The sequence below is a fragment of the Ceratosolen solmsi genome, unplaced genomic scaffold (genome assembly GCF_000503995.2).
Source record: "Ceratosolen solmsi marchali unplaced genomic scaffold, CerSol_1.0 scaffold2, whole genome shotgun sequence".
NCBI lineage: Eukaryota > Metazoa > Arthropoda > Insecta > Hymenoptera > Agaonidae > Ceratosolen > Ceratosolen solmsi.
The window spans coordinates 8363558-8378274 of record NW_011948422.1 but is presented as its reverse complement, the minus strand read 5'-3'; the positions used below and the strand labels follow the sequence as shown (position 1 = coordinate 8378274).

Below are 14717 nucleotides of genomic sequence, written 5' to 3'. Positions count from 1 at the left end.
CGAACTAAATTTTTCTATAATAAAACGAATGCTACGAACAATTAAATTTCTATCATAAATAACATTTTTAATAGAAAACTATCGATCAATAAGATAGAACTTCATAATAATAATAATAATGATAGTAGTAAGAATAGTAACAGTAGAAATAATGATTGTAACAGTAGTAGTGATAGTAATAATATTAATAATTGTAATAAAATTAATTTTATACAAACAGAAGTGTATAGATAAATGACTAATACTTTATGAATCCGTATAAGACACACTAATCTGCAAATGAATACATTTACATTCGACCATACATAAATGTGTATCTCATCTAACTTGTTTATTAGCCGATTACTATGGTAGAGAAAATTATATTATTTTTAGTAAGTAATACTCGAAATCATTTTAAATATTAATCACTAATTATTATAAAACTTGCTAAATATTCGGTTTTCTTTATGCAGCGACTAGCATGTATAAGTATCAACCTCATCTTCATTAATCTCAATTTTATAAGTAGAACCATTATATTTATTTTTTGTTTTACAAACACATAATTAAATACTATTATGACTATGATAAAAACTAAAATATTTATTTCGTTTTTCTATCGTATGCAATATTTTGAGATTTTTAAAGAGATCGCTTTTTTTCAAGTTTCTTTATCAATTTAATCAAATTTAATCAAGAATATTTAATAATAAGACATATTTTCATTGCTTTTTCCAGTTAATTTTTTATGCTTTAATCCATTCATTCTTAAAATTTTTCAACGCTTATTATTCTACTTTCAAATGTTCTATTCTCTTTGAGACGTCGTGCAATCTTTTATTTTCCTTCTCTAAATAGATCTGAGTCATTGTATATCTAATATTTTAGACAAACGTTATTAACAAATAAATAATATTTCTTGTTTCTTTATTTATCAGGCATTCATTTGTAAGTAAAACTCAAATTTACAAACATAAACTGCAGACATTCAGAATTTATTGTTTGCTTTTTGGATAAAAGAATTTATTATAATTCCAATTATTTGATAATATTAAGAATTATAGAATTTTAAATTAAAAAGATAGTTTTATTGGAAGTAAAGTGAAAAACTAAAATATCATTTATAATTCATATTCAGTGAAAGAATTCTCTATCACTTCACCTAAAACTTAACCAAATCAACCAAATTCGAGGTTTATTGGCATTGGTAGACTACCGCGTAGCAGAATGAAATTTGTTTTCTTTTGAATTATATTGCAACGATTTGAAAAAGTATTGGTAACTTTCGAATATACTTCATGTTTTATGAAATTGTACTTAGATGCAATAGATATTAAAAAAAAAAAAAAAAAAAAAAAAAAATCATAGATTCCCTAATAAAATTTAAATAAATAATAAATATTATTATCATATAATAGAACAAATGAATTTGATCTGTATTATTTTTTAAATTAGATGGCGCGAAACCTCTCTTTAACTTTTTACGCATGAGTAGAATTTATTCGGTCTTAAGGATCCTGATAAGGAGTCACTTTTCATTAATATTATAAAATTAGTAAATATTTCATACGTTTAACAACAAAGTGACTTAATTTAAATATCGAGCAAATTTTTTTACAATTTTTTATGCAATTTTTAATACTATGCCATTTGATGAAATTTGATGAAATTTAATTAAAATAATAAATATGTTTGTTATGCTGTGTTATTTTTTCGAAATACCTTAAAAAGAAGCAAATTTAAATAAACATTTTGTCGATGATAACAAAATGAAACAAATAATTCTTTGTATATTTGTTTATTAAATTACAGCGTCGATGCAGAAGTTGTGTTAAGAATTTATTTACCCTTATGTCGGCAAATATTTATTTTTTGTTAAATTTACTATTAAGTTATATTATTGATTATTAAATCACGTTGGTATTAAGTTAAATAATTAATGTAATATATAATATAATATGGACATTACCGTATCATTAAATTGTTTATAATAATTTTATTCTTAGTATTATGAATATTTATATTTTTATTATACGTATAATTATATTATTGTACATAAATAATTTATTCATTTAATTCCAAAGGACAAACGATGGTAGCTGTGAAATCATTTGCATTGTATCTTTCATTGAACGAAATTGATAAAAGTTTAAAATTAAGTAGACTTGGATTTAAATTAAAAAGATACTATAAAGAAACAAATAAATTAAAAAACATATTTAAATTGAGCAAATTAAAATATATATATCTAGCATTTTTTTATTACATAAACTGTAAGATTATAAATTTAATAAGGAGCTGTACTTTTTTCATTTCAATTTTAAAGATATTACGTAATTTTTATAAAGCCACTTTTATCGGCGAATCTGATTTACTTAACCCATATACTTTCTTAAGATTTTTTTGTTTTTCAACAATTTTATCTCACTTCTTAAGGGAATAATATTACTAATCCGTCAGTAATCACATCAAATATATAGAAATAGAAAAGGAATTGCAGTATAGTTGCAACCTTATGTGTATATAGATCGTAGAATTCTATTTCGTTTATTATTTTTAATTTACTAAATAAAATTTTAAATTAACTTGGATAAAGAAGATGTTAAATCACCTGTTATATATTTGTAACAACTGTATTTTTATATTCTGTAAAGAAATATTGATTATACATATATAATTTATCTCAAGATTTAATATAACCTTAAAGTTAGGTTATATTGATAAATATTTTTATAAGTAAATTTTATAACAATAAACATGGTTAATGGAGTAAGATTAATAATTTATAATAAAGAATCAGTTTACGATGACATTTTTGTCACACCATATTTTGTATGTACATTTGATATTAATTTAGTAAAGGATGTTTTTCCAAAACGAAAAATTAATCCAATAGTATTGCGTAAAAAAGGATTTAACGCATATTTAGTTTCGATTTTCATTGATACTTTACATCGTTCTGATATTTATCGAAACTCTGTAATCAACATGCTTACAGATTTTCTTGAAACGACCACAAACGCAGAGGAATTAAATCCTGTAATTTTAATTAAGCTATGCAATCCAAAATATCAATTTATTGATTATGCTTGGTTAGCATTAATAAATAGTATTATTATGTAAATTAAATTTGAGCACGAATAAATTATAAAAGATATATTTTTTAAATTAGGAATGAAAAATTAACTCGGATGCTTATGATACAGCAAAATATAAATAATGGAATGTCGTGGTTGTCAACGTTAGGAGGAGCTTTTTCATCGTTAGGAGATGAATTTGATAATTGCGTAAGCTTCTTGTAAAATTATCAAAATTAGATAGTCCAGAATTGTATGTAATTATTAAACTTTTAACAGGCAAAAATAGCAGGAGAAATATCACTGGAACAATTTAAATTATCAATGCAATTACGTGATCCCCAATTAGCTGCTCGTTGTAAGCTTTATTTAGCATTGAGTTTACTACAGCAAGGATATTTGAAAATTACTAAAAGAATGGTAAAAAGTATATATGCATTCGCTATTGACGATAATGACGTACGGTTGCAGAAAATGTGTCAGGGCGTTTGGGCAAAGTTAAAATATTATTATAGCGTCAGGAAGCATACGATTAAAAAATTACAAAATTACAAAATGATTCATGCGATTGAGAAATAAAAGGTTTGTAAAAAGAAGGAAATATTTTGTTAATAAATTAAATCTTTTCAAAGTATAATCTTTATTTGTTTAAAGTAATAAGATCTTATGTTTTTAAAAAAAAAAGTGTAATGCGATAAACAAATATTCATTTTTCTATCTTATTTAAACCACTGAAGTATTATTATATCGATATTAATTTCATAAGTAAAAAATGCATCGTAAATGCTTATAGTGACATTTAGCTCACCATCTCAATGAGATAGATAAATTTATCTATTTCCTTTTCATATACATAATATTCATATAAATGACAATCTTGTTTTTACGTTGGATTATACAAAATCTATTGAACATTATGTGACATTCAATTACAATTACTAATTTTAATGAAATTTTTTTTTTATATTAATGATAATAATTCAAACATTGTTTTCCAAGCTTTAAGTACCAAATTTTTTGTATGAAATTTATTAAAAGAAATATCACTTATATTTGAATGAGTCATTTGTTTCTGGATTAATAGTTCACTTCAATTACAAAATATTTTTTAACATGTACAATTAAGAGTCCTATAATTTATCACTGTGCAAGTGTGCCCATTGGGTCCCATGCTGGCAAAACAATTGGCTCTTGATTAAAAACTTCTAACACTTCAGCGGGTACGTGCTTCTTATCGATCACTGCTTCAAAAACAAATTCGTTGAACCACTCGGAAGAAAGAACAAGATATCCTTTATCTCCACGATCATCTCCCCAAGAGTTCTCAACACGGAATTTTGAGATTTGACCTTCCTTCTACAAAAGTAACGAAAATTAAAAAAAAAATTACTATTTGATTGATAAACTTTTTGAAAAATACAATCATAAAAAATCATGCTATTTAAAATTTTTTTTTTTAATTTTTGTTTAAAATTTATATAACATTGACGGTATATAATAATTGTTTCATTATCTTTCATTATCACTGTAATGAAAAACATTTAATACTCGTTTAATAATCATTTAATTTTTAACTTTAAAATTGCACCATTATTAGATAATTGTAAATATTTAGATATTAGATAATTATAAAAAATAAAATATTTCATTAGGATGTTAAAAATGTTAATTATAATTGTAATAAATTTGTATAAATTCTTTCACAATATTCAAATAACTGTTTACTAATCTGAAAAATTATTGTTTATAGTGTATAATAAAATATATATTGTATGTTCAATATTAATATTGTATATTAATATCGCAACTACTATATTGTTTATCATGCATACAATAATAAACTTTATTCTGGTAATAATTTTATTTTATAATGACAAATAGCATTATATTTTTATAAATAATTCGCATTCTAATGCTGATCATTATACTGATAAAGATGAATAAAAGATAATAAAATATTTTATGTATTAATTAATAGAAGCAGAATTTCGTAAAATCGAATGAAAACAGCACCGTGGCGGTAAATGTTGATGAAAATGACCTTATAGCATGATTTACCATAATAACGAGCAATTTAATGCTTACAATTTGTAACGGGAGAAGTAGGCACATAATTTTTTTTAACGAAAGATAAAATATGCCCCTAAATATATAAAAGTGTCCCTTAAGATGAATCCTAAGACTCGTGTATAAGAATTATTGAAATTAAAAAAAAATAAATAAGAATAACAAGATATCTCACATTATAGGATACAGCGGTGAAGACCATTGCATGAGACATAGAGGACTCGGCGTATAATAATCTGTTTGCCTTCGACATTACGACTTGAATGTCAGTGCCAAACATGAGCTGAAAATCGTGGGAACCTATGTCCTCTATGCCGGCCTTATTGCTGAACCTCTTCGAAACTTCACATCCAAACCATACAGGCTCGTTGTTCTTTATGCTTTCGGCACAGAGCATCATCAACAGCTCGGGAGGCTGATTGTTGTAGATAGTGGGCCGCCCGCCCACGACATTGCCAAGGCAATCGACCGTGTAGATCTTACCAAAGGGATTCGTTGAGCGAGGATCTGTTACGAGGCAGACCTTGTCATTGACGTTGAAGTATGGCTTTACATACTTCTCATAGAACTCGGGCCCCGTTACCGGGCCTACGCTACAGTAGTTCTTTGATTTGTCATAGTACTCCCAGACGAAGGTTTCCGGTGGTACACCCAGGCATATACCAACTATGCGGAATATGACCGTCATCTGGTCAAAAATGCGCTCCTGGATCTATCGAGTGTTAATGGTTTGTTACTTTTCATTAATTTTGCATTACATTCACATTCGCTGCTTTTAAGGCAGGCATTAATTTATAATTTTTTAATTTGTAATTACAATTATCGAGTTGTATATTGTATAATATTTCAATTCAAAATACTGATAATTCCTATTAAAATAATAACAATGGATAGAGGATATAATTGAGATCATAGCTATTTGCGATACGTATCCGATTTATAGTATCATAGAATTTTTATTCGTATGATAATTATTTTTAAATATCTTAAGCTGCGATTTTATTAGAAACGTTCGTTTGAAATTTAAAGCATTTATTTTCAGCATATGAAATTAAGTTAAGAATAATTAAGTTGTTCAACGATTTAAGGAAAAAAAGATAAAGTTAGGATTATAATGGCAAAATCAAGATAGTAGATTATTATTTTAATATACTCATAAAATTAATATCAATACTTCAAATATTGATTGGTCGTTATTTTCAATTTTCAACAATTCGTAATTATTATTTTATTATATTATATTAATAAAGTTTTTTTTTTTGCTTTTGTTTTTTTTGTTTTTTGTTTTTGATTATGTGCTTATTTAAAAATACGTAAAAATCTAAAACCACGAAGTTATCCGTAACTCATTTAAATTACAGAAAATTAATTATAGTAACAAAAATTTCTATTTTAATTATCCGCAATTAAAGAAGTTGTTAAGAACGTGATAATCATTGATTTCAATTTCAATAATTATTTAAAAACAAGCGGACAGAAAATCAGAATTTCAATTTCTGAGATTATGAAACTTTAAAATACTCTACAACATCAATAAATTCGTTCGATATCAATTATTATTCTAATTGATTTTTAATTAAATTAAATGCTTGAAAGTAATGGGACTTTAAAAATGTCTTGGTTAATCATGTAACGATATCCCATAATAGAAAATTGCTTACAAACATTGATTAAATATCTGTAATAAGTGTGCAGCAGCATGTATAAGTTATAATACCAATTTAACAGTATAAGATAGTGCAATTTGAGAATTGTAAACGTAATTGGAAACGTAAGGAAGGTTGAAAAAAACCATTCCTCGTATTCCAGTCTGACGTCTCCATCAACGTTGGAGGCATTCGGCCCAAGAGCGATAAGCACCTGCGATTTGCGGGCATCGTACCTGCTGGTCCGAAGCTCCAGAACTGACAAGGATGCGCAGCGCATGGGCGTACTCCCGCAGTTTGCTCCGCAACAGGGCATTAAGGCGTGCCGATGCCTCCGAGCAGAAGCTCTCGGGAAAACAGACTTTCGGCATGAGACCATAGCGATTGATATTAATAGATATTAATAGTTCTATTTAATATTCATTAAATCATATAACTGAAAAATATAAAAGAAGTTAGAGTAAAAACAAACCGACCCGGCTATCCACGGTGTCGCCACGCTTCGCCGTCTTCACGATGTTGTTCAGGAAGTAGTTACTTCGCTCGATCTGCGCCCATAAGTCTTTTTCGTTAATTGAAATTTGAAGCCCTTAATCGAGGATTTAATTCAATTATTAATATACACATTTATTTGGATGCTTAAAGTATGTAAGGTTGTACGAGGAGAAGGTATTCGGGTTTTTTTCTTCTTCTTTTTCTATTTTTAGTTTACGATAACGCTATTTCAGCATTTTCCCATTGAAAATTACTTTCTAGAGCAATGTTAATTTGTATTTTGAGAATTAAAAGCGACCGATTTTTTTTTTTCTATCGACGTAATTATTCGTAAATTCTGTGGTAGTTGATATAATTAAATTTGACTATATGTTGAGGAAGTAACCAATTATATATGGTAAATATACTCTATGCATTTTCCAGGGGACAAAAGTAACGTGATTTTTTTTTTAAACTTAATTTGACATTAATTTCTACTCCGTCGCGATAAAAACAATTGACATTTTCTAAAATAAACGAATAAAAGGCATTCGCGTTATGATTACGTAACATTCTGCTTATTTTACTTATCAAGTCACGAAGAAAAATGAGATAACAATCATACGTAGGAAAGGTTGCGAAAAATAAGTGTTGTAAATGATTTTTTATTAATATTTAACTGTGTATAGTCATCCCAATATGAGTATAATATATTTAAAAAAATTAGTTTTGGATTGTCATTTAAAATGTCTAGAAAAAAAGAAGAAGAAAAAATGTTCCCAAAAATTTACTTGTCAATATAATAATTGTACAGCTCCAACTTGGTTGATTTTTCAACTCACTTGTTTCACAATCTAATCTTACGATGCAGCTATTGTCAATTTGCCGATTCGTATTAATGTAATTTAAAGTCTTGTGAAAGATATTCTTTCTTATTCTTCGATAGCTCTGATCAATAAAATCCACAAATTTATATTTATCAAACTTTATTATATTATCTATTTATTTATTTATATATTTTGAATTTACGCAATTGTTCACGAAAAGCTTGGCATTAAATTTGTAATTGTCAGTGCAATAATTTCTCCAAGACCTTTATAATTTACAATGTCGAACCCTAGCTTACTGCAATCGCTATTTCTTCAATTGTCACGTCAAAATTTTACTAACATTACTTACGCTATAGCGCACGGCGCATCTATATTGTCTTGACACTAAATTGTGATATGTATTTTAAGATGGCCTTTTAATTATTAAAATGCAATACTTATTTACAAAACCGAAGCTAAAAGACTAAAGTATAATTCGGACATTAATTGCATATCAAAGAAATGAACTCGTCATTGCAATAATGTAACAATTAGATTTGATTTAGTATGAATTTTAATTTAAATTTCTTCGTGTTCACGTAGCTTAGACTGGACGACTATTTTCCCGAATACCATAGAACGTTTTTTATACTTTTAAAACACTATTATTGGTAAAGAGGCCACTTAAACATATAAATTTAAATAATGAATAGATAAAAGTTTATAATTATGATTATTATATGAGGCTGATCTTCTGATAAAAGAATTTTGCAATTATTTCGCTTTAAAACCATGGTAAAAAAAAGAAAGAAAAAAATACAATCAAAGTAAAATATAAATAAATATCATAATACCTTATCCCAGAAGAATAGATAGTTTTGGCTGAACTCAAATTCTTCGAGGTTGTGCTGCTTAACAAAGGGTACTCGAATGACATTGAGGGTGGCGAAAAGCCAACAGCGTCCGGTATTTTTTTGATTCGTAACTGGCTTTCCCTCGGTCTCAATTTTATGCTGGAACACATGGTTCGTATTTTCGACGGTTTTGCGCGAGAGACAAGCCTCGAAAGGATCGATTCGGGCGCAGACGTTTTGGGCCTGAAGATTCCGTGGATCAGAGTAGAATTTACTGCGTATTTGGCTGAGGATGTCCTTAGATAAAACACCTGCTACTCCGTTAAACATTAATAATATTTAATGTAGCAATTTCACTGTGTATGCTTATAATATGACTTTATTGTACATTATACTTTATTGGCACGAACATAGTATTAAAATATTTCAATTCCTGTAGATGAGTTGCAAATAGTGGAAATTGGCCTTAACAACATAAGATTAAGATGAATAGTTGAAATAATATTATTTAAGTTGATTGATTGTACATGTTTTATTAAACGATGTATGTGACATTATTTTTAAAGGTTATCAATTACATATTTTATTAGAGCTTTGTCATGTAATTACATGAATGTTTTCAAATACATATATATATATATATATATATATTTAATATATTTTTATTAAAATTTAGCTGAAATATTTTTACAATATTTTAAAACTTTAACAATTCATAATAATAATTCATAATCATAATAATAAAAGTATAAATAACAAAAGCAATTACACATTTACATGAATCTTTTTAAGCAAAATGTCTACGCGCGAACGCTTGATTCGATAGTTTTTAAAAGTCAATTAACAAGATGTGATGACACGATTAGTAGTTTCAATTATAAAATAAATTTTAAGTATTCTTGGAACGTACAGACATTATTATAAATACAAATTCCATAAGGTAGTTTTTCTTAATATTCAAAATTCGTGTCAGTAATAGGATAAAATAATAGTCTACTGCATTTATGTCAAATATAATGTTAAATTAACTATTTTCTCTTCGTTATAAATGTAATTTCAAACAATCGATACTATTGGACTATTTATCCTCGTTATATCTTACATTATTAATTTTTATGAGAGAAATTTAAATGTTCCTAAATGAACATTATATTTCTAAATTTATCGTTTATGGCGAATTTGCGCCTACCTACATGGCTCAAACATCATTGGAAAAAGGAAAGAAAAAATGTTGACGATATTTTTATTTTCTTTCCAAACTTTGCAATTATCCATATATCGTTGTGGGTGGAAGCCAACGGACGAAAAGACTAACGAACAATTTTTAGCTAAAATAACAAGTATTACAAGTATACGATTTTAAAAACAGGAAATTTGTATGCATGAGTTTGCCTCTGTGTAGCTCAAATAAATACATTATACACTTGCACAAGGAATATTATTTTTAAATTTGTAAAGTAACTTACGTTTTCTTTTGTATAAATTAAAAATAATCAAACGGCGTTAACATTTTGATTGAGATATTTTAATGTTAACTATTATTTATCGCAAATTACTTAAGTAGATCAAAAAAAAAACAAACAAACTATTTAAATTATAATTAAAAACAACTATTAAACACAATTTTTATCGTATTTTTACTTTTTTCAATGTTTACATGAAATTGTGTATTTGTCTCCCCCCCCCCCAAACCTTGTCAAATTTCACCTCTTGATAATCCTACCACCTGTAGTTCGCAACAAGCATAAGTTGGAGAAGTTGAAAAAAAAAGGAGAAACAAAGAAAGAGAAGTGAAAAATTTACACGATTGTACTTAATTTGGCTACAATGCGGTCAACCTTCCTGGTAAACATTCATACGATCGCCGCATAATCTCGACAAAATATAATTCCCGTGAAAAGTCGACATTAGCCAATCGAGAGCACCTCGCTAGATATCTCGGGGAGGGGGGGGCGAATGTTTCTTAAAAGAGGAATGTGCCGACGAAGCGTCGCCAAGCCAGTCGCGCGCTTCCTCGTGGCAGACGACGTGCCCCGACCTACACCACATATCCTCGGATTAGCTCGTCCTCTCTGACTGACCCACTAATCTCGTTTCCGGAGGAGATAAGCGTTGCCTCGACTATCTCCTAATTATCCCGCTTCATTTTGCAATGCATAAGTACATGGTTGGCACGGGTTTAAATATGTTTGCCGAGTGCTTATTATCTCATCGCACGTAGGCATCGAATACTTAATATCAATCTAAATTCTTCAGTTGCTCAATCATTCTAGCATATGTCTCTCTTTACATTGATTACTTGATGACTCTTTACATGGTCCATTGATTTGCTTCCCATAGGCATTTGTCTTCTTCGCGCTTAATTAACGCATATAATTAAGAATAAATGTAACGGAACAAGTATGAATTATGCTTTCGTTAATATTTTTAATTTGGCCTTATCGATGCTGTGTTCATAATTCAAATAAATATCAAGTTAATAATGTCGACGTTAATATAATATATTATCACGTTCAGCTTCTATGATTTTCACGAATGAAAATTGTAACGGTTAGGAATATTAGAGGCTGCAGCAGGCGAATACTCTGATTTAAATGCACATTTCAAGGTTACGTCAGAGGTTGAAAAAAAAAAAATAAAATAAAAAATAAATAAATAAAGGAGCAGTGTGCGTGGTGTAGTATGTGTATATGTAGAAACATTTACGGACAAGTCACGTGCAAACTACAAGTGCTCATCGATGAACGACTAATGTTTTCTTTTCTGAAAACTTAAAATCTTATGGTTATTGAAATAACGCGATGTAGTGATAATTCTAATTGGCACATACGTATTATGTAAATTAAAATGCTATCAAATTTAATTAAATTTTGTTTCGAGTAAAGCTCTGGCCAATATTTAAATAAATATTTCCTTCGAATTAATTATGTTTGAAAGAAAATAATTTACCTTCTAATGGACTTAATCTTGGGCCTGATTCTTGAAAATCTATTAAAAGTTTAAATATTAAAAGATATATTATTTTATAGGAAATAATTTATAATCGTATTGTCAAAGAAAACGTAAATCAATACTTCCTTTAATCAACGTTTTATGCATATTTATAGACTTGCAGTAATTTTCACAATCAATTATAATTTCAAACAATTTAACTTTCGATCATGAATTATTTATAACAATTAATTTTTTTATCATTCGTTAATAACTGTAAGTAGTCAAGTATAATTTGTAAAGTAAACAATATCCTAACTTTAAATAATTTTTCTCAAAATTACTTTTATTATTATTAAGTTAAAGATATTGATTTATTTCAGTAATGCATTAAACCATAATCGTATTTTAATAATATATAATTAATGAAGAAATAATATATTTATTATCAATATTAGTAATACAATTCTTGACAATGTAAGATGTTCTAATGCATTAATTAGTTAATAAATGTATATTAAATTAATTTTTATTTCACTATAATTACGTTTATTTCGGCAATATTAATTTCAAAGATTTCAATAATGATCTAAATAAAAAATTACTCATCCTCGGACTAATGAGAAAATAATGTTTATAGATAATTCATGTGTAGATGTGGAAAATTTTATTTGTCAAGCAAAGTCCCTTACGAGCTAAAAATCAATCACCCGTAGGCAAAAATATAAATTTTACATATTAAATAGATCTTATGAAATGTATTTTTAAATATTTACTCAATAATACGTAATAATATTGTTAGATTGCTTATTTAGGAAAACATAAATTCAATTAAAGAGTAAAGTATGGCTGAATCTTATATTTATTAAGAATGTAATAATAATGTTAATTTGACAAAATAAAGCTATTGGATAATTGTGAAAGTTCGATATTTACGTTTAATAACGACTAATTTCACTGCTCCATTCGTGAATATAGTACGAAACCAAATGACTGCGATATTTATCTTTTTATCACCAAATGTGGAAATCAAAAGTCGACAATTCTTTAATAAATAAATAAGTGAAATTGATATTACATGCGATTTAATTACAAATTATCATACACGATGATTCTATTGTGAAAATTAACATTACATTTAAATTATAAATTATAATCTCATCAGAATTAAATTCAATTTGTACGTTAAATAATCTCGAGACTAAGGAGCATAAGAAACGTGGCAAAAAGTTTTTCTTTCAATCCTTTCCACATTTCGCTCATCTTTCTCATGTAATCTGAAAATATGTGGATTGTTAAAGAATTTCACCGCTAGAGGCACTTCAATCGAATTTACCTAAAGTCTCTAACACTGTACCGATTATCTTCGCTCTGCCGAACCTAAAGTAATACGGACGTATCTTCTATCAACGTTGGTTGATAATATTAAGTGTATCGGCATCAACACCACTGATTGGAAATCGATCAGATAAAAACTAACCTTCGTTTACATTATATTTCACAGCGACGATCTTTATTACAATCAATAACAAATTTTGTATATTTGTCACAAAGAAAAATTTACTACACTCATTATCATTCGATATTAAATAAAATCTCTCGCTCATCCTCTTCCTGTCTCTATCTCCACCCCACCCCTCCACCCTCCCGTCATTCTTACTCGATCTCGAATTTCATGCGGAGAAAAAGGACAATGATATATCTGTATATATATATCTATATATGTGTATGTTCTATGAAAGTAGTGTTTATCAATTAATGGCAGTTATAATAAGTGCATCACGCCTATATATCACGCTCAATTTCTTCTGGAGAAAGCGCGTTTGCGGCTCTCTCTCTCTCTCTCTCTCTCTCTCTATCTATCTCTTTCTCTCTTATCGGCAAACCCTTTTAACACTCACGTTTCATAAAGAATAATCAATATCAATTAGTATTGTAGACCGGTCGCTTAGCACCAGCTCAAACTGACAAATTAAAGACTTTTTACGAAATTTAAAAGCCAAGGGACACGCCAAGTGTGACAAATGTATGGCGACATATCGTTGTCCTTTTTTTCTCTGTCATACAAGAAAATCGAAATTCTAACCAGTACAAGTATAAAGTATAAGATAGAAAAGAGAGCAGAGAACGTAACGGTTAATCGATGCTCTGAATTACTTACTAGCAGTCATAGCTCGTCCGTGGCTTAAAGGTGTCGAGGAGAAAAAAGTACGAGTTTGAAAATATACTTTTCGTACGAATGAGATTATACGGCACAAGTCGAGCGGCGGCGACGCACAAATACGACCAGTCACTACTACTGCGGAAACACGAAGAAAGAGAGCCAGCCATTGGAAAAACAAAGATGCCGGGGCCCTATTTCCGAGGGCAGTGGCATCTTGTGGCAAACCTGACGAATAACGCTTCTAAATTGAAATTTCAAACAGTGCTTTAAGAAAGTTGTATGTGCCGGCCGTCAACATTCAACTTTCAATTCTAATTAGACTTGTGCTTTTCTATTCTCTCTCTCGTTTTTTTTTTCTTCTTTTTGTTAATCAATTTCTCAAAGACTTTCAATTAGCGTAACGAGAGGAATTGTAGGTTTAGTAGTAGTTTTGGAGCGACGCATTCGGTGCCATTGGCATGCGTTTGTGCAATTTCAATTTTGCACAAATTATTCTTGCGACCCCTTCATTATAATTTTTAAAATTGATAAATTTCCATTTTAACTTTAGCTTTCGTTTAATGTTAATTTTTTTATTCTTGGAGACGCGGGTATTCATAAACTCTTACTCTTAACAAAATAATTTTAATGTTTATAAACGATTTCTTAAAAATTAGTATATTTGTCGTCAATGATTAATTTACAATAACATTTGTTTTTTTTTACACGACACT

General features: G+C 28.2%; 2 protein-coding genes across 2 annotated transcripts; one reads left to right on the top strand and one right to left on the bottom strand.

Annotated features, from left to right (window-relative positions):
- The first annotated feature begins 2878 nt into the window (after window positions 1-2878).
- On the top strand, window positions 2879-3284 carry LOC105362060 (uncharacterized). Its single transcript, XM_011499387.1, has 2 exons — window positions 2879-3074; window positions 3155-3284. Exons 1-2 carry the CDS (start codon window positions 2971-2973, stop codon window positions 3282-3284), a joined length of 234 nt encoding a protein of 77 aa, XP_011497689.1. The 5' UTR covers window positions 2879-2970.
- A 492-nt stretch (window positions 3285-3776) lies between these two features.
- LOC105361977 (bleomycin hydrolase) lies at window positions 3777-14177 on the bottom strand. The gene is given in 5 exon segments (XM_011499301.1): window positions 3777-4415; window positions 5302-5838; window positions 7009-7320; window positions 8910-9223; window positions 14002-14177. Coding segments are annotated over 5 exon segments (1389 nt in total). The 5' UTR covers window positions 14012-14177; the 3' UTR covers window positions 3777-4199.
- Window positions 14178-14717: the final 540 nt, after the last annotated feature.